At 40.4% G+C, this 17,898-nt stretch overlaps 1 protein-coding gene across 3 annotated transcripts; it reads right to left on the reverse strand.

Annotated features, from left to right (window-relative positions):
- Nucleotides 1–1,075: 1,075 nt before the first annotated feature.
- On the reverse strand, nucleotides 1,076–17,654 carry ANKLE2 (ankyrin repeat and LEM domain containing 2). 3 transcript variants are annotated; one of them, XR_003988204.1, is made up of 14 exons: nucleotides 17,390–17,654; nucleotides 13,398–13,883; nucleotides 12,898–13,089; nucleotides 11,456–11,649; nucleotides 10,309–10,497; nucleotides 9,873–9,995; nucleotides 9,457–9,523; nucleotides 8,646–8,827; nucleotides 7,073–7,179; nucleotides 6,008–6,201; nucleotides 4,368–5,082; nucleotides 3,712–3,843; nucleotides 2,483–2,807; nucleotides 1,076–1,486 (listed from the first exon to the last, which is right to left on the reverse strand). XR_003988204.1 is itself a non-coding variant. In XM_030460295.1 (13 exons), exons 1-13 carry the CDS (start codon nucleotides 17,652–17,654, stop codon nucleotides 2,570–2,572), a joined length of 3,084 nt encoding a protein of 1,027 aa, XP_030316155.1. In that variant the 3' UTR covers nucleotides 1,076–2,569. The 3 variants fall into 3 exon arrangements, 2 of the variants coding, with proteins under 2 accessions (XP_030316155.1, XP_030316156.1); XM_030460295.1 differs by having other exon boundaries at nucleotides 1,076–2,807; XM_030460296.1 differs by lacking the exon at nucleotides 10,309–10,497 and having other exon boundaries at nucleotides 1,076–2,807.
- Between the last annotated feature and the right edge of the window lie 244 nt (nucleotides 17,655–17,898).

A 17,898-nucleotide genomic window follows, 5' to 3' on the forward strand; every position in this document is an offset into this window, starting at 1 on the left:
CTGGACTGATGCACATTATATAACAGTTTAAAAAAAATACTCTCTTGACCAAAACAAAATGACAACGTGAAAGGCAAGGGTTTGGTGGGGGTAGTGGGTGAAGGGTGTGTACATGTAGATACCAGTAATATACATTTAAATATTAAAAAAAAAACCCAAAGCATAATAAAGGGAAAAAGGTGAAAGAACTAGAGTGCAAGTATCAGTCTCCTGGCTCTGTAACAAACTTCTCAGAAGGGAAACGTTGCCAAGTAACAGCTGAAGAAGGACCAGGGTGGAGAACAGCAGCTGCACACGCAGCAATTTACCACATGAATTTGGCTTTACCAGGGTATTAGGCAATTACTAATCATCTGAGTAATTTCTCCATAGTGACAAAGACATCATTTACATTAAATTATGAAAAAAAACCCACCAGAACTCAAAAACCAGCCCAACAAAATTAAACACAAATTAAAACAAAACAAAACCCCAAACAAAAAAACCACAAATAAGCCCCCCCCAAACTCTTAGAATATTAAGTAGGAATTTGGAACCTAAAAAAAACCTGAGACCACAGAGACTGTGACATCAAAAACCAGACTGAAGAAAGCAACCAACCTTATGAAAAAGTCAGTTAATGCACTTGGTAACACAGCAGGTTATGTTTGGGTTTTGGTTTTCTTTTTTTTTTTTTTCTAAAATGTCTCCTAAAAATCTGGCATTCCCCCAACCTGTCCCCCATCCCACCCCCCCCAGCTGTCTGGAGTAGTACTGAATGACAGCCATTTCCATGAAGTGGCTCTTTCTTATGTCCAGCATCTTGGAAATGGGCCTAATTATAAAGAAAGAGCTAAATAATCCTTTTTTATTTTTCAGTAGGAATGTTCTCCCACAGCAGAGAGCTACTGCACCAAATCATGAAACTTTAAGAGTATGTTCAGTTCAGGAAGCCCAGAAGGAAAACTATTTTATGTTTTATGTGTCCATAGGAAGTGGATGCCACTTTTTTTTTTAAAACCTTCTAAAAGAACAAAAATTTTTAAAAAAATATATTACAAAAGGCACTATTAAGCTTGCAAAAGCATTAAGTGCATTTTTTTTTTTTTTTTTTTTAAGGTTTGTACTAAATCATGAGACTTCTGGAGGGTGTGCAGTTAGTGTAGGAAACAGTCACTCCACTGTGCAACAGCCATAACACCCACCCAGCTCCAGGTGGTGGCTGCACCCACTGCTCCTGCTTGGCCCCATCCTGTCCCTGGCTGGGTCTGTGCCTTCTCCCACCCAACCCCCTCTTTACCAGCACAGTCTTACCAGGTTGTAATTTTCTGATCAGTTAGGTTGCAGTGATAGATAGGTTTTGCTTTTATAACCAGAGAGCTGTTGACACCTGAGAGCTCTGTTTCTTGCAAACAACGTTACAACCATTAAGCTTGATACAGAAAAGTGTCTGGAGCTGTGAAAAGCATTCTTGGCTCTTGGCAGTGTGCTGTCGAAACAAATCATTCTTACAGACAGGTAAAGAATACAATTACTGACTGCTGAAACAGAAACTCAATACTACATCAAGATTAGAGACACGGTAAAAGCTTAAGATTTTAACAAAATTATTTTTAGTCCTTATTCCTGTCTCTTCTTCACAGTTGGGAAGTCAAGAGCCACATCACAGGTCACTGGCTACCACTCATAATATATTACACAAACTGACATGAGGGTACCTTGCTGGTAAATTGCCTGAAATTATTGCTGATGTGCTTTTGTGTAGTAACTATTAAAATCTGCTAATGTTAAAAGCTTCTGTGGGAAAAAAAAATAGTTGGGGTTTTTTTTTTGTTTTTTTTTTTTAAATCTCCAAACTAACATTTAAAGGAACCCCAGTAATCTCTATAGTGCCCCTTAACTAAACACTTGGTATAGCACAGTGTTTTTAACAGCCTCAGAACAAGCAAAGACTCAAGGTTTCTGTGTAACTATGTGCATACATGCACACGTTTGTGTGTGTGTGTGTTCAGCTGTCCAGCCCAAGCTGCTTTGCTGTCAGCACTGCCTGTTTACACACAGGGTTTCACATTCATACTCAGCCTTGGAAAGGTGTCACTCCCCTGGGTTTTTTCCAGGCCTTTCTGCTGAGCATTCCCCTTGCAAGTGGAAGACCCTTCCACTTCTTGCCACTGATTTCCTCTCCTAAGATTCCTGGTAACTGGTGATGTGCTTCCTCCAGACTATCCAAGCAAAAGGACTGCATCTGAGAGCTGACACATTCATTGCAGTGATGACAGGCTGATTGCCAGGTACCACCATTCCTAAGTACAGGCTCAGCTCCCTGCTTCACTGGCAGCAAAGGTTAATTAATTGCTACTGGACAACTCCCTGACTGTCACTCATTTCTTGCACATCACCAGTAATCTATCTTGTATGTGGTATAAAGACATAGATTCTTTTTTTTTTTTTTTTAACATACAGTTATCCTCCATTGAGGAAAAATAAATAGCCAAGTACAAACCTCCTGTCACTTCAGTAACATTGTTGGGTTTTCCTCCACTCTTAACCTTGACAATAGAATTGAAGTCTCAGGAAGATGAATCATGTTTTAGTGGGCAGGAGGCTCTGAAAAATAACGTAGTTTTAACAGAGCGTGGTTGACAGAAGCTGGACTGTAGCGCCCAGGACTCCCAGGGTCTGGAGAGAACAAGGCAGCATTGCTGTATTTTCCTGGACTTCCTGGTATTGGACTATTTCTTCCTGAATTAGAGTAGACTGAAGCACCTGGAATGCCAGCAGTGATGGTTTGGGACTTGAATCTTCCCTTCAGTGCTGGACTCGGCCAACTGGAAGAAAACAGAAAGTCATCTGGCATTTTGTTAAGAAAGCTGCAATACAGAGAGCAGAACTTCCACTCTGTGGCATTTGGACATCTCAGAATAATCAATCACAAGCAGAGAAAAATCCTGACAGGTAAGAGCAGGTCTGCAAGGGAACAGCAACAGCTCTGTGTTATGTATAGATGTGATGCCTCATCAGTCATTTGCTCCCAAATGGCCATTAAGAAATGACTGGTGCTTGAGAAGCACTTTAGTACAATGTCCCCACTAAGAATTTATTTTGGTGTAACTTATATTCAGGCATCCCAACAAGTGCAGTCTGCTGCCATGATTTGTGTAGCAAAACATGACTTCTTCCTCTGAAAACTTAATACCATTATTCACACAAATAATTAATTGGATTGGGGTAATAGCGGGTAAAAAATAACGAGTAATAAAAAGATACCTAAAAATATTAAATTCTTTTAAACATCACTATAAACAACCTCCAAGTGAGGGTAACAAACACAGCCTCACTGCATCCACACCAGGGATGTAAAATGTCACAACTACCATTAAGACCAATAATATAAATAAATCATCAAATTGCTACATCTGCCAACTGGAAACCACACTCCTGAGGCCTTCTCTTTTGTCTGATCTGTCTGTGTATGTTTGCTGAAGTTACTTGGAACTGCAGTGTAGAGTAATGGAACAGGAACTTGGCTGGAGCATCAGTAACTTTTCCTTATTAATAGACAGCACCCAAAAAGCTTGGTCAGTAAGTTCAGAAACACAGTTAACACAGTTGAATATTTAAAACAAGGTTTTTGTGAGCAGCAAAGCCTGACATTCTAGCTATTTAAGCTATTTTGCAGCTGAGCCACTAGAAATGTTATTTCAGCTGATGTGACTGAAGCTGCAGAAATACCTTTGCCTGTCAGCTGAGGAGTAGGACTGCACGGCCTGTTTCCATTTGTAGAGCATTGGGTATTTCTGTGCATCAACCTCTGCTGATTCTATAGCTGCCAGCACATCCCCATCCAGCTTTGAGGGCTGCCCCCTGGAATATAAACAGAACTAAATGAAAAGAGAACTCTATTTATTCAGGCAATAAAACATCCCAATTGCAAAACACTCATTTTTGATATAAGCAAACAAACTTCCCCTTTCCTCTATAAACACAGTTTCTCTATGAACTTTTTCTAGCAGGCTGACACTTAAATTGTTCTCCATAACAAGGTTTTGAAAATTTAATCTGAGGACCTGCAAAGAGTGCATCAAAGACTCTGTTAACCTAAATTAGGCTCAGCATGAAGTGAGAAGCCTGTCAGATGAAGGGGTCAGCAGCAAAGTTAACTAAAACTCATTTGGAAGCAAGGCTTTTCCTCCTGTTTTAGGTGCATTGCTCAGCTAATGAGCTGCAAGAGAACTGCCTGGCTCCTGTACAAGGACTGCATCTCCTGTTGCTCAGTATCACACAGTCTCAAGCTGCTGTCAGTGATACTGTAGTAGCACTACAGCACCTTGTTTCCCCACACATAACCCCAAGGACAAATAAATGTTAAAAAATGAGGTAACTCTTACCCAAGCAGGAATAAATTCTTTGAGTAATCCTTTGTGGGTGAAGCCTTCAAAAGAAATTTCTGTGAGGAAAGCTCTCGATGGCGTTGTGCCTCCTTAGCCTGAATTCCAGATTCCATACAGAGTCCCTCTTCTTCTGATGCTTTTCTGTGTTCTGTCCTTAACTTGGTCTCTCCAGGTTTCCCTGTAACACCTGGCTCAGAACTTGCCAGTGACACTGAGTAGCAGCTCTTATCCAGATGGTCCTTGGATTTTCTCACCTGACTTGTTCCTTCAGCCAGAATTCTCTTACTGTCAGCTGTTTTAGAGATGTTACTTGATTCTCCTTGGTTCTGGAATGACAGGCTTTCAAATTCTGACATTAAATTGGAAATGGGGGTTCCCAGGCATTCTCCTGCATCATGCAAATGCTTTCTGTCACTCATTATCCTTTCACTGGACACAGGGTTACAAAATCCATTCTTGCTGGATGAAACTGCCTTTTCGTAGTGCCGGGGGTGAGCTGAGGTCTCCATGATGTTTACAGCCCTCTCCATGGACAAGATGTCACACTCAGCATCTCCAATGGCATCAATGTTGGGTTCTTTGGACACAAGAGGTTGGCTGATTTTCCGTGCTGCATTTTGCCTGTTTTTTATCTCTTCCAAGCTCATGTCATCATCATCATCATCCAAAAATGCTCCAACAGAAACAGAATTGCAGGACTTTTTACTCTTGCCTATAAGCAATTTTAATGAGAGCAACATGTTAAAAGACTTTCAACAGAACACAGATCAGATAAACTAGGAACAAATACACAATCTTTATGCCTTATTCTATTTACTGAAGTCTCCTCGAATTTTGTGCAACAGCATTGAAGCTAAAAATGCAAAATTTGACACCATTATGGCTGTACCTTTTTTTGCATATAACCTCTTACATCCTAATCTTTTGAGAACTGTATTTCCTGCACTCCTCACTTCAACCATTAACCAGCAACAAAGGATAATGTCAGAATAAAGCAGAATAAGATAGGAAAATGTTATTAATATAGAATAGTTTAAGGTTTCATCTCTTCCAAGGCACAAAGGCTTATGACAAGGTCTGTACCTCAGGGTCGTGTCAGACCAGGTCAGATCTATAATGGCACAGGAGAGAAAGGAGGAAGGAGCACAGAGATTTGTGTCTCGTGTGTGCCTTCCATAAATAATAGCAAGCAGTGGTCAAAGAAAGTATAAAAGCTTCTCTGGGTTATGTTCAATGTGTCTGTCACCCTCCACTGTGAAGAATTATTCTGTAATTTTAAAAAGTTACCTATTTTGTATCTGTGGATTACAAAATTCTATACACTCAGATGAGTTCCCAGATGCTCCAAGTAAAACATACGGAAGATGGAGGTTTTCCTACAGGAATTTCATCTGGGGGCTACAATCAAATAAAATAATTCATACGAAAGATAAAGAACACCTAATGAGGTCTGGTTTAATTCCCCTACATTCAGTCTTGTTTGCTGCTTTTCCAATACTGTAATCAGACTGTTTGGATACGAGATTAATAACAGCAACCACAGCAGGTGCATATGATTTCCCCTGGGCAGCAGCCTTTTCCTCTCCCTCTGCTCCCAAGGTGCAGCCTGTTGTTTGCAGCATTTGCCCTTTTCTTACCAGAGGGATGTGGAGTTTTGTATCTATTGCAGGTTTCATTTTCCCCTGTTTCTTGCTGAGCCTTTTCGCTCATTTCCCGATGACTCAGGTACTCTTCTAATTTTCGCAGCCCCTCCTGGGAAGACAGATCAACAAAACAGCCCAGAAATTCCCAGTATTCAACCCACGGGAACCCCAGTTCATGAGCTAACTCCCTGCAATAAATAAAATAAAACGAATCATTTGTGAAGACATAAATATTAGTTTGACAATAACTTTTCTGAACACATTTTATCAGCTATCTTAACATATTAATTAGGAGTACAAACGAGCAACTAGGCAACACAATTCTGCAACAATCAACAGTCTGCAAAAATGATACACACACCCCTAGCAAACACTGTATCATCTGATTTTTTCCAGAATGTATTTCAAATCTAATTTACTATTCTTATAGGTAGCAATATAATTATTTTATTTTTATTATTTTTATTTTAATTTTTAAGCTGACTGTACTTAGACATCAAGTAGAGATGAATCCCCTCTGATTTAGGCATAATTTGAATGAAACTCCATTCAACAGCTTGCTCAGTTTGGGGCTGAGATAAGGTTGGGGGAAGTGAGGGGTTATTTTAAAGAAAGAAATCTAATCAGCTTTTAACATAGTTTCTTTTTTTCGGCTATTGGTGATACAAGGTATTTGACACACACCACAACACACAGCTTCTATAAAGCAGCATATTTGTATTAGGATCTTTTCATTCTGCTCTCTTTAACAATCCCTCAAGCATAATTTTAGATCTGACAAATTAGGCAAGTAAATGAGAAAAGCATTCTATACACACCAGCAATAATATTTAAATATCTTTGTTTCTAGAGCTAAGAAAGCTGTTTCACGTTTTTAGCTACTTTGTTTACACAAAAATACAGTAAAAATCAAACCACAATATATTTCATAAAACATTCTGTCAGCAATTTTTGCCCTAAGGTTGTGATCAGTAAGTAATATCTACTGTCTGCACAAGTCTTTTGCTTTTAATTATTCTCTCTATTGCTAATTGTTTATACCAATGCTGGTTTAGATACCTTCCAACTCTTTCAACACCCCTCTCCGGATCAGATTTCCTGACATTGTGGAAGAAGCCAGCTCGCTCTCGAGGGGGAGTCTTCCAAAGTCTGCGAAATTCTTCAGCCTTTAAAAAAGAGAAATAATTTTAAAACCCCCACAACACCCCCACTGGATGAAGCTAACTCAGGGCTGCCTGAATGTCTGCCCATAGGTCTGAAAGGCACTCAGCTGTTACATGTAAACAGCTGGAGTTCTGCCACACCCATTGCTCAGCTCTAGCTACAAGGAATGTCATCCTGGATCTAAGTGTTACTGGTTATCTCATAGCTGCTTATTAAAAAAGTAAGGATCATAACGTGTAACCACCTTAAAGTAAACCATACAAACACTGAGTCTGTCTGGCTTTAATTTCCGTGCAGCAGGAAAGAGGCAACTCTCACAATTCTGCAATGGCATTTTGATTTTAATGCTCTCTTGGTCACTGGTTTTTAGGATGCAAAGGTGATACTTCTGTATCTATGTAATTAATTGCACAGACTTGCTACGTTATTTCTATTGTATACTTTTGAAGTCTGAATTTGAACTGTTAAAGGGAATAAATTAGTGGATTTTTGAAAAATCCCAAACTTTATGCCTTTATCACCAAAATCAGCACTAATGACTAAGATTACATTCAGACATTAAAAGTATTGGCCAGCAATCAGACCAGTGCATTGTTTACACCCTAGATATTTTTTTTTAAAGTATAAAATAGATTTTATACTCAAATAGATATTTTATATTTATACTCAAGAATTTTCTAACAGAAAATTGACTGACCAACACATAAAGAAGTAAAAACATGAAACATGTTGGTAAAACTCAGTCCTGAAAGAATTCAAGCATTAGATGACAGATCATCCTCAGCTGTATTTATTCACAATTCCTAAAGCTGTCATATTTCCAGAATGTTCATTTCAAATAAATGAGTCAAAGAAATGCCTATAGATATATTTTACTGATAAATATTCCTCCTGAAAAATAAAGGTTTCACCCTTCTGCTACACAATCAACACTTTTCCAAAACTATCCCAACACCTACTACTTGGTTGTCATTTAGGTGATCATTTAGAAAAAAATGTTAATCAATATGCAGGGGTGATAAACTTTGTCATCCAGTGTCAATGTCTAGAAATGAGGCAGAGTAATGATTTTTTAAAATCAATTTGTAGCCACCTTGAAAAGCTTGGTTTCAGATTAGGAATTAGAGCAATTATCTGCAAGGTCAGCAATTAAACTGCAAGGTTTGCCAGAGTGCTCACTGAACAGATTCCAACTGGAAAAAGAAAAGAACAACTTTCTTTTGACTGAACTTTCACTCTTCTTATTTACATCAGACATTTCTATGCTTTCAGCAATAAAAACCAGTGACAAATCTCTGTGCTGCTTCCTTATGCAGGAAGATCCATTTCTTCCAGAAAACCAGAGCCACAATCTGTCACAGGAACAAACTACCCAGCACAATATCCTGCCAGTGGATATTCTAATGGTTCTTTATTTTTAAAATAGCCAAAAAACAGGCATTGGAGTGACATGAAATTCTCTCCTTACCTTTGAGGGGCTCATGGGGCCTGCAAAAGCTCTTAATGACAGCACAGGATCTTTGGGGCTGCCAGGGTATTTAGATAAAGTTCTCTGGGGGCTCTCGTCTGTCTGGTCGGGTGACCAAGGTGCTCCAATCACAGGAGCTGAGGAATTGTCTTCTGCTCTCAAGAGTGGTACATAGTATTGACCTAAAATAAATAATACAAAGCTTTTTAAAGACATTTATGTTACATTAGCCTGTTGCTTCTTCCTAGAATATCAATACACCCATGTACTTAACCATCTGACTTCATTTCATTAGTAAAGTACTTGTAACTCAAACTCACTGTCTCAATATTTATTGCCTGCTTACAGACTATTTTAGTACAGGCTTCCTCTCTCAAATCCAAAAATACCTGCACTGATATAGATATTCCTTTCCTGAGGATCTTCAACAACTCCCTTTTGCAAATGCCTGAATCCACATGTGATAAAACAGTCAAAAACTCTATGTCAAAGAAATTACATGACTCCCCAGCATGACAAATAAATCTCTTGCTCTGTAAAGGTCTTTTCGTTTCCCTTCAGCTTAAACTTTCTGCTTCAGACTCAGTGAATGAAGTAAGGGTCATGCCTGTGCTACAGAGCTGTGAGGAAAACCTTGTGATCCATACAGTAAGAGTTCTGCCCATGTAATTTAAAAGACAAAAGGGGTTTTGTTCCTTGCCAGTTTTAGTGTCTCTTTGGTTTTTACAGCACTGGACAGGAATGGTACCAGGAGCAAGAGAATAAAAGACATCCAAGAGCCAAAATACAGCATAAAACTCTGAATACAGACCTTTCAAGTACTCTCTTAGTTTTTCTTTCAATTCTGCAGATTTATTCTTGCTTCTTTCACAAACTACCTGTTAATATAAATTTAGTTGTTTCTTAGTAGAGCATAAGACAACAAACCCAAATCAGCTGCAGTGTGTGTTCTTTTTGAATAGTCACATTAGTTGCCTCTACCCCTCTCATCCAGTACTTCTACTTCTAAGCAGAACAAACCACTACAATACAAACACCTCCTTAAAATGGATACCTGTAAAGGCAGTGAATCATAAAATCCAGAACTTTTCCCCAGATACAATAAACAGAAAATATTTTTAATGTTATAAAAGATTTACCCTCTAAATCATGACACAGTGTTTGCACTTGAAAAATACTGATTATGCATTAAATTTTTCTTTTTACTCTGGACACAGAGAGCCTTACTTCTGATGGAGTTTGGTCATATTTGTTTCTTGGATTTTTCACAATAGCTGGGTGTGAGGTAAGCACATTAACAACATCCAAATTCCCAAATTTGCAGGCAAAATGCAACGGAGTGTCAAACCCCTAAAAGTGGGAAAAAGGGAAAATTCATATGCACTTGGGAACACAACAGTCACTCCTTTGTATTTTATTTTGAGACTGGGAAAAGTAAATAAACGTCATGACTAATTATCAGGGCTCTTTGTAGAACTTCTCCCACCATACTGTAGAATTATAATTATTAAACCCACAAACCTCCCAAATAGCTCATTTCACTATGTGTCCCCTTCTATTCTCTTTCCTTCTCCCTTACACACCCTTAACACCTTCCAGTTGTGTAATAAGAAGATACAAACTGTTGTGGCTTAACCCCAGCCTACAAACACCCAAACCTCACCATTTTATCTGGTGTGTTAAGGTAAAGGTCAACAATGTACTGGATGCGGCTCTGCAGCATCGCCTCGTTATCATCAGGGTACATAAGCCTCATAAAGTCAGGATTTTCCAAAGTGTCCAGCAACAACTGGCAGATACCAGGCTGGTTCTCCTTGGCAGCCACGTGCATGACATTGTACCTACACCCTTCCTGAAATAAAAGAGAAAAACGTGAGGATGAACTGAAATCTCAGCAGCTTTCTCATGTCCACACACTTGAAACGCGTTTCAATGCTGTGAGAACACAGAGGTTCCCTCACAGTAATATTCAAGATTTTTGTTTCTGAAATCTTTTATTAGGAACAAATGTTTGCACAACAGTACATTAACATTCAGAACTGTGGTGAATTAGATGATGTTCTGAAGACCTGTGCATCATTCCACCCACATTAATCTTACAATTAATGTCATTATTCTTACATTTAGCTATAGTCTTTTTTAGTCTTTTTTTAAGTTTAGGACAAACATGCAGCAAAGAAGGTATTAAGGTATCACATAATAAAAGGAAATAGGAAGTTGATTGTATAAAAGGAGCAGGGAAATGGGTGTGTGTATATGTGTAGAATTCAGCTTGTGTAACATTCAAAATTTCAACAGCTTCACACAGCTGGTCTATCAGAAGTGATCTGTTAAAGTGAGATTGCCAGTGTCTGCCAAATGGTACCCTATAGATGGATGCATTTTGAAATGTAAAGGTGATGCCTGGGCAAGCAGGGCTGCAGGAACACCTAGTTACAGCCCAGACACTAACCTGTTCCTTAACATAATTATAATAGAGTGGAATTATTTTGAGGAGACAAACACTGTATCAAGGCAAGACTTTTCTTTCACTACTGGCTAAAACTGTTCTTCCCCTACAGAACTGCAAACTCAGTTTCTTTACTCAGCTCTCCCAGAGCAAAGTGAAATCTCAGTTATGGTGGGTGACTCACACAAGACAACTGCAACGTTTCCCTGAGCTACCATGAATAAACACTGACAAACCTTGCACTGCTGGAAACAAGACACCCTGGAGAGCAGGAAACAACATTCCTTCCAGTTCTGCTTATCAGGCCTCAAAGCTAAAGTACTAAGCCAGAACTTGGGGTTTTTCTATTTCATTTTTTTACCTGAACAACTGTTGGATTGTCTCCTGACCCAATCAGATAGCGAGGGTTACTCCAAATGAGTTCTGAAAACGTTGCTGTGTCTCCTTTCTCAACAGCTTTCCTCAGTTTAGCTGTGAGATCCTGAGTGCGGGGACTTTTGTAGCTGTTGGCCCTCTCCTTGTTGGCAGATTCAGTTTCAGCAGAGCACAACCCATCTGTCAAAACACAAGTAACAGGTTTCTAGGCATCTACTTTTCAGTGATTCCTATTTTCATAAGCAGGCCACGAAAATCAGATTATAATCTAGAATATGTATTCAATTTGCAACTTTCAATGTGCAGGAGTGAAAAAACTTAGGTCAATAGCAAGGCATTTAAAAATAGTGATAGGGAGGGAGGAAAATATGACTTAACCCTCATGTAAAACTCTTTCAGGTAAATTTCATGATTACCAATCTGCTTCCATCCACAGTTAAAAGAAATATTCACAAAAAAAAGAAAAAAAAAAAAAGAAAAAAAATATTTCTGAAGATTAAAATTGCTTTTATAGTTGCATGACTAGTGAATCCCTTTAGTACAGGAACTGGGAACACTGTAAAATATGATCAGTGTTTAGCATTTTATTTCTGAATTTAAACTTAAGTAGAGTTTTAATAGGCTGTGCAATTTTATCAGTATCTAAACCTGAAAATTTATCAGTACTAAACCTGAAAATCCTGAAGTCCATGAGTAAAATCAAATCCTAACAAATACAACCACAAACTACTAAGTAGCAAAACTGTGCAGGCCACTACCTACATTTCAGCTTTAGGAAACAAGCCTCATTTTTAGTGTAAAACTCACATGAACCAGAACAACCATTGCTTTAAAAAGTAACCAGTGTATTTTATCATAAAACAGATCACAGAAACCATACAGTGAAGGCTGAACCTTAGGCTTGAAAACACAGGAAGCAGCATTTCCACAGATTCCTGAGGCTCTAATTTCTGTGGGAGTTCTTAACAAAGCAGCAGGACTTCAACATACTCTGCTCCACTTTTTATTTCTGTGCATAAACTTCAGTGGTCCTTGTTTCAAAAAGCATCAAGTAACTTTAAGGATGATTTCCCCAGTGACCTTAAAATTTTGTGGAGAAGAAGAACCAAATTTGAATTAAAAAATGTAAATGTGCTTTTTATTGACCTTTTTAAATTTATTTCACAAGAAAAAAAATATTAAATACTGGTTGTCATACCTACTTTTACAGTGATTTTATTTGGCAAGCTCTGGAGCTGTGATTTGATGTTTATTTACAGCTTCATGTTAAACAGCACCACTCTAAAGGGACTTCAAATTTATTAAGATATTTCACCCTTTGACATTTATTGTGATGAGTTTCTTGGTTATAAAGCTGTTGCTTCTACTCTCATAAAGCAATTAACAGGCTGCATATTGCATCTATTGCTCACAGATGAACATCCTCACCTCTGTTAAATGCTCCCATTTTCACTGGAGACAAAGATAAAGAGGACTTGCTTGGAGATGGGAAATAATCACAGATTCCTTTAGCAAATTTCTCAGCATCTTCTCTGTTTGAAAAGGCTTTAAAACGGGAACCCTTAATCATCTTAACAGCTTGGAGAGCCTCCTTTTTATCTTCATAAACATGTATTCTCTCTGCAACAAAGTACAAAGTTATTTCAAAAATCTCAGATTATTCCCAGAAACAGATTACAAAATTCTCAAGCTATCCTTTCAGCTTTGGTCTCAAATTGTTTGTCTACTAAATACAGGATAAATGGGATGTCTCAAAATTGTGTTTCCAAGCCTCAGAAGTTCCAGTGAGTACTATTTACAGAAAGAAATACATACTTCAAGCAATGCTTAAAATACTAATACAGTGGTGTTTGTATCATCCATTATATAGAAAAAGGTGTTCAGGCATGATTGTAAAATGCTTTTTGCTGAAATAAATGAATATTTACCATTCCTTGCCAGTATGTCATCATAAACTGGGCAAACACCATAAAACAGTGGAGGATTTCTGGATGGTGTCTGAGCACTGATCTGTGAATCAGCAGATGCTGCTCCACAGACTGGAGCTGAGCAGTTTGTGTGCATCACATCTTCTTCTGGAGGGTTCAGACCTACACAGTACCCAAACTCTGCCTCTTCAGAAACACTCCCATGTCCATTGTGATTCACTCCTGTAGTTCTTGAAGTCTTTTGTGCTTCTGCCCAGCCACTATTGCATGGGACATTTCCAGCAGCCTCCTCAAGCAGATCAGATTGGTTTTCTTCCAGCACTCCTTGCTGCTCCAACAAGGCCTGAGCCAATTTTTTTTCAAAAATAAACCTCGTGGTTGATGTGATGGGCCCACATTTCAGTCCTGCTCTTACAATTTCTTCTCTAAGCTCATCAGAGGAGAGCCGCTTCAGTCGGGATAATATCATATCCATTGTTACCTCACCTATAGGGATGGCAAGAAACAGAGACACAAACTATAAGGAACAATACAACTTTTTTTTCTGCTATTCAAATGCTGCACCAGTGCTAAGGAAAACAGTGTTTTCTAACTATTTTTGGATTCTGAAAAAAATCAACACTGTTGCAGAGAAGACAAAATATTTTTGCATATTAAACATTAAAGGTTTAATATTAAAACATTTCTAAGCAATCAGATTTATACCAAGAGTTTATTTCTTCTCCTCTTACAACTACTTGCAAGAACATTTCCAGTTTACATTTTATTCTTCTTGATCCTTTACAAATGTAATGAAGACTCTTGGAGTGAAAATTCAATCCAGAATATTTATGCATGAAAATTTGTGACTGGCTGAAAAATATTTGATTCCTGTCAAGAAAGGAACAATCTGTGGAGGTAATGGAATGCTGGAGCACAGTGACAAGTTAGTGCCAGTCAGATTCTGGTTAGACAGCTCAGACAGCTAAAAGCACAGCATTCTTCTCCATTAGAATTTCAAGCTGACAAAAGTATAAGCTGCAAGTATGATGCAGCAACCCAAGGAGTCTATCTCTGGCCACGATGCAAGGCCAGGACTGTTTACACAACGTGTTGTTTCCCAGCTCCTGTTTTGAGAGCAACCAGAGGAGAACAGGTGATCTGTTCAGATTTCCCTTCACAACAGAGTGGGAGTGAGAAGAATTCCTCCATTTCCAAAGTAAAATCCTTCCTTCTAGTTCCAAGTCCCACAGGATGCTTCCACACATCTATTCTACACACTTACAGCTGCTGCACTGTCAGCAAAGAGACAGTAAAACCAACACAATGCCACTAGAAATCTCTTGCTGAGAAAAACACAACTGAAAAGATCCAGGATTTAGGCAGCTCAAGAACACAGGATGCTTTAAAATTATTTAGTCAGAAACTGCATCCATGTATCTCCACGAAGGCTGTGACTTTCCTGCTGTATGGTAGTTAGAAAGGAAAGTTTTGGGATATAAATTATTTGTCTGACATATTCCTTCAGCTTGCCTTCTCTCCCTCCTTAAAATGACCCTTCCTTCCCTGCCTGGCCATTTTATGGCTTATAATGGTTGGGACAGGTGTGTATGGCACAGGCTTCATACTCAGCTTATGAAACCTAAAACTAAATGAACACAGATCTAAAGCTTTTCCACATGAATTAATTTGTATTTTTAAGAATCATGTTCTGTTTCAAGTAACACAGCTCCTAATCAGACTCCATTAGAAGACAAAGCAGTCTCCTAGGTATGAAATCAGTGTCACCTGTAATCTTCAGTTAAACCTCAAAAAAGCATTTGTGGATACACATGGCAGTATAAGAAATGTCCACAATTTATGAGTTCTCTTGCTTTATGACCAGGATGCACAAGCAGCCCTTAACACAAGTCAGAACATCCATTTTGATGGGCAGGAGCCTTGGTCTAGGAAACTATTGAGGCCTGAACAGTGAATGGTTGGACCCTAACCCAGCAGAGATGTGGCTCTATAAACACTGCATCCCAGTAAGTTACTCATTTTGTCAAACTGTCAGAAGTTAATTCTAAAATTGCATCTTCATCCCAGAACTGCTGTATGGTCTAACTCCACTTTCTGTTTTTCCATGTCTTGCCAACAGTAGTGTCACAAAATACACCAACAAAATCAACAGTTTTGGTATTTAAATTATCCAAGGCTTATTCTGGGAAAGAACCAAGCTTGTCATATACTGGGAAAAAAATGGGCACAGCATTTTTCATAACTTTTGGCAACAGTCAAACTGTGCTGCTGCTGAGCTACTTTTCCCTGGAGTATTCTGATTCCCTTATGATACCTTAATCTCCAAGCAACTTCACTGCTATGATTATATGACTTCCCCACAGGACTTTAAAAACAGATGTAAAATATCTTTTCGCTTATTTTTTATTTTTAATCACCTATTTTTAAATAAATTTGATGCCATCATGTTGTAATCGAGGCATAAATCTTGGCTCTGAGATAGGTTACATGAATATCAAAACTTAGTATTTTAAGGATTTTCCTTCTGAGATGGTGTAACTGAGAAAACACAGTAAAGATGAAAACTCAGGGGCAACCAAGTTTATTGCAGAAATTCACTGAAAACACCTTAGAGGAGTTTATTTTATTTATTGCTTTAAAAAATTAACTCAGAAAATCACCAATTTTTAGGTTCAGAACCAGCAGAATCATTCTACCTTACATATGTGTAATTCATGCTCACAGAGCACACAGGTACACACACAGAAATCTTTCTCCTTGGCTTGTAGTTAGGTAGAACTACAGGAAGGATTCCTCTGGTCTCAAGTTGATAAAACTTGGCCCCTAAAATTTTCTTCTTCAGGTATGTAAGAAAAATGTATTTATTTCATACCTCCATTACAACACAGGCACAATTAAATCAAAGCATAAAATGACAGAACAGACCAACACTGATTAAATTAATCTTCAGTTTAAGATCTATTGTTACCATTAAAGGGTTTCTCTGGCAGGCTTGCTGGACAAACAGAAAAAACATTGTTTGAATGACAATACAGAACTTTGATGAAATAGGTTTGTGTTCTGACATTAAGCTTTCAGCTAACACAGATAAATATTTATTAATATTTAACTGCATCACCTATTTAGAGCTGTTCAAACCAAAAGACATGACTTGCTAACCTGAGACATAGCAACTGCCTCTTTTAAGATAAAGCAGATACAAAAGGAGATTAAGTTTAAAATACATTTTCTGTAACTCCAAATGATCCTTCGGCAAATAAGCAACAGACTCCTTTTTTTTTCTTTTTTTGAGGCAGGAATTATAGGAGAATCACATCCTGTGTTTGGCTATAGTTCGGATCCCAGGATTAGCAGAGGGCAGAAAAATTGTGGCTATTCAACCGTGATCTGCCCATGTTTCCTGCTCCCAAATTAGCTAAGAGTTATGAACTACGTGGCAGAAGGAGAACTGCAAAACAAACTTGGGATGAGCTACGGGAAAGCTTGGACTAAAAGAAAAGGGGGACAAAAGAAAAAGGGGGGATGACTTCTCAGGAACAAACCGAGATTTTTTTTTAGAGCTGGTAGGCGAGGGCAGGCTCGGCGTAGGAGGGGATGTAGCAAGCAAAGAGCAAGAGAAGGGACGCGTGGGAAAGGTGGAGCAGGCGGCAGCCGCCCCCGAGGCCGTGAGCAGAGCAGCGGCGTGGGACGGGAGGAGCGGGCAGTGGGACTGGAGGCGCGGGCAGTGGGACCGGAGGCGCGGGCAGTGGGACCGGAGGCGCGGGCAGTGGGACCGGAGGCGCGGGCAGCGGCGGGGACTGCCCGAGACTGCGACGGAGTGGGGCGAAGGCGCAGCTGGGCCGCGGCGGCGGGGCCGGGACAACGCCCGAGGCGGGGTCGAGTCAGGCGGGGCCCACGGGCGGGCGACCCCGAGCCCCGCCCATGGCAGGAAACACCCGGGGCGTCCGGGTCTCCCCAGGCACCAACCCCCCACCCGTCCCCGCGTCTCTCACCTGGGCGGCTCCCGTTGCTGCGCCGGTTCCCCGCGGAGAACGGCGCGGGGGAAGAGAGGGGAGCCGGGGAAGAGATGGCCGCCGCCGCCACCGCCGGGGAAGAGATGGCTGCCGCCGGGGCCCCGCGGCCGCCGGGCCTCCTCTCCAGCCGTCTCAGCAGCCACCCCACGGCGCCGATGACCGCGCAGGCGGCCAAGAGCTCCCAGCCCCGCCAGCTGCCCCAGAGGGAGCCCCAGCCCCCGGCGGCCGCGACCCACCGCTCCATGCCCCGGCCGCGTCCCGCCCGCCGCAGGCAGGCTCCCGGCGGGGCCGGTACCCCTCAGCCGGTCCGGTACCCCCTCAGCCGGTACCTCTCAGCCGGTCCGGTACCTCAGCCGGTACCCCCTCAGCCGGTACCCCCTCAGCCGGTACCCCCTCAGCCGGTACCCCCTCAGCCGGTACCTCAGCGCCTCCCGCCTCGCCTCGCTCCCCCGCCCCGCCCTGCCCGGCAGGCCCCCTCCCCGCGAGAC

Source organism: Calypte anna, chromosome 15, assembly GCF_003957555.1.
Source record: "Calypte anna isolate BGI_N300 chromosome 15, bCalAnn1_v1.p, whole genome shotgun sequence".
Classification (NCBI taxonomy): domain Eukaryota; kingdom Metazoa; phylum Chordata; class Aves; order Apodiformes; family Trochilidae; genus Calypte; species Calypte anna.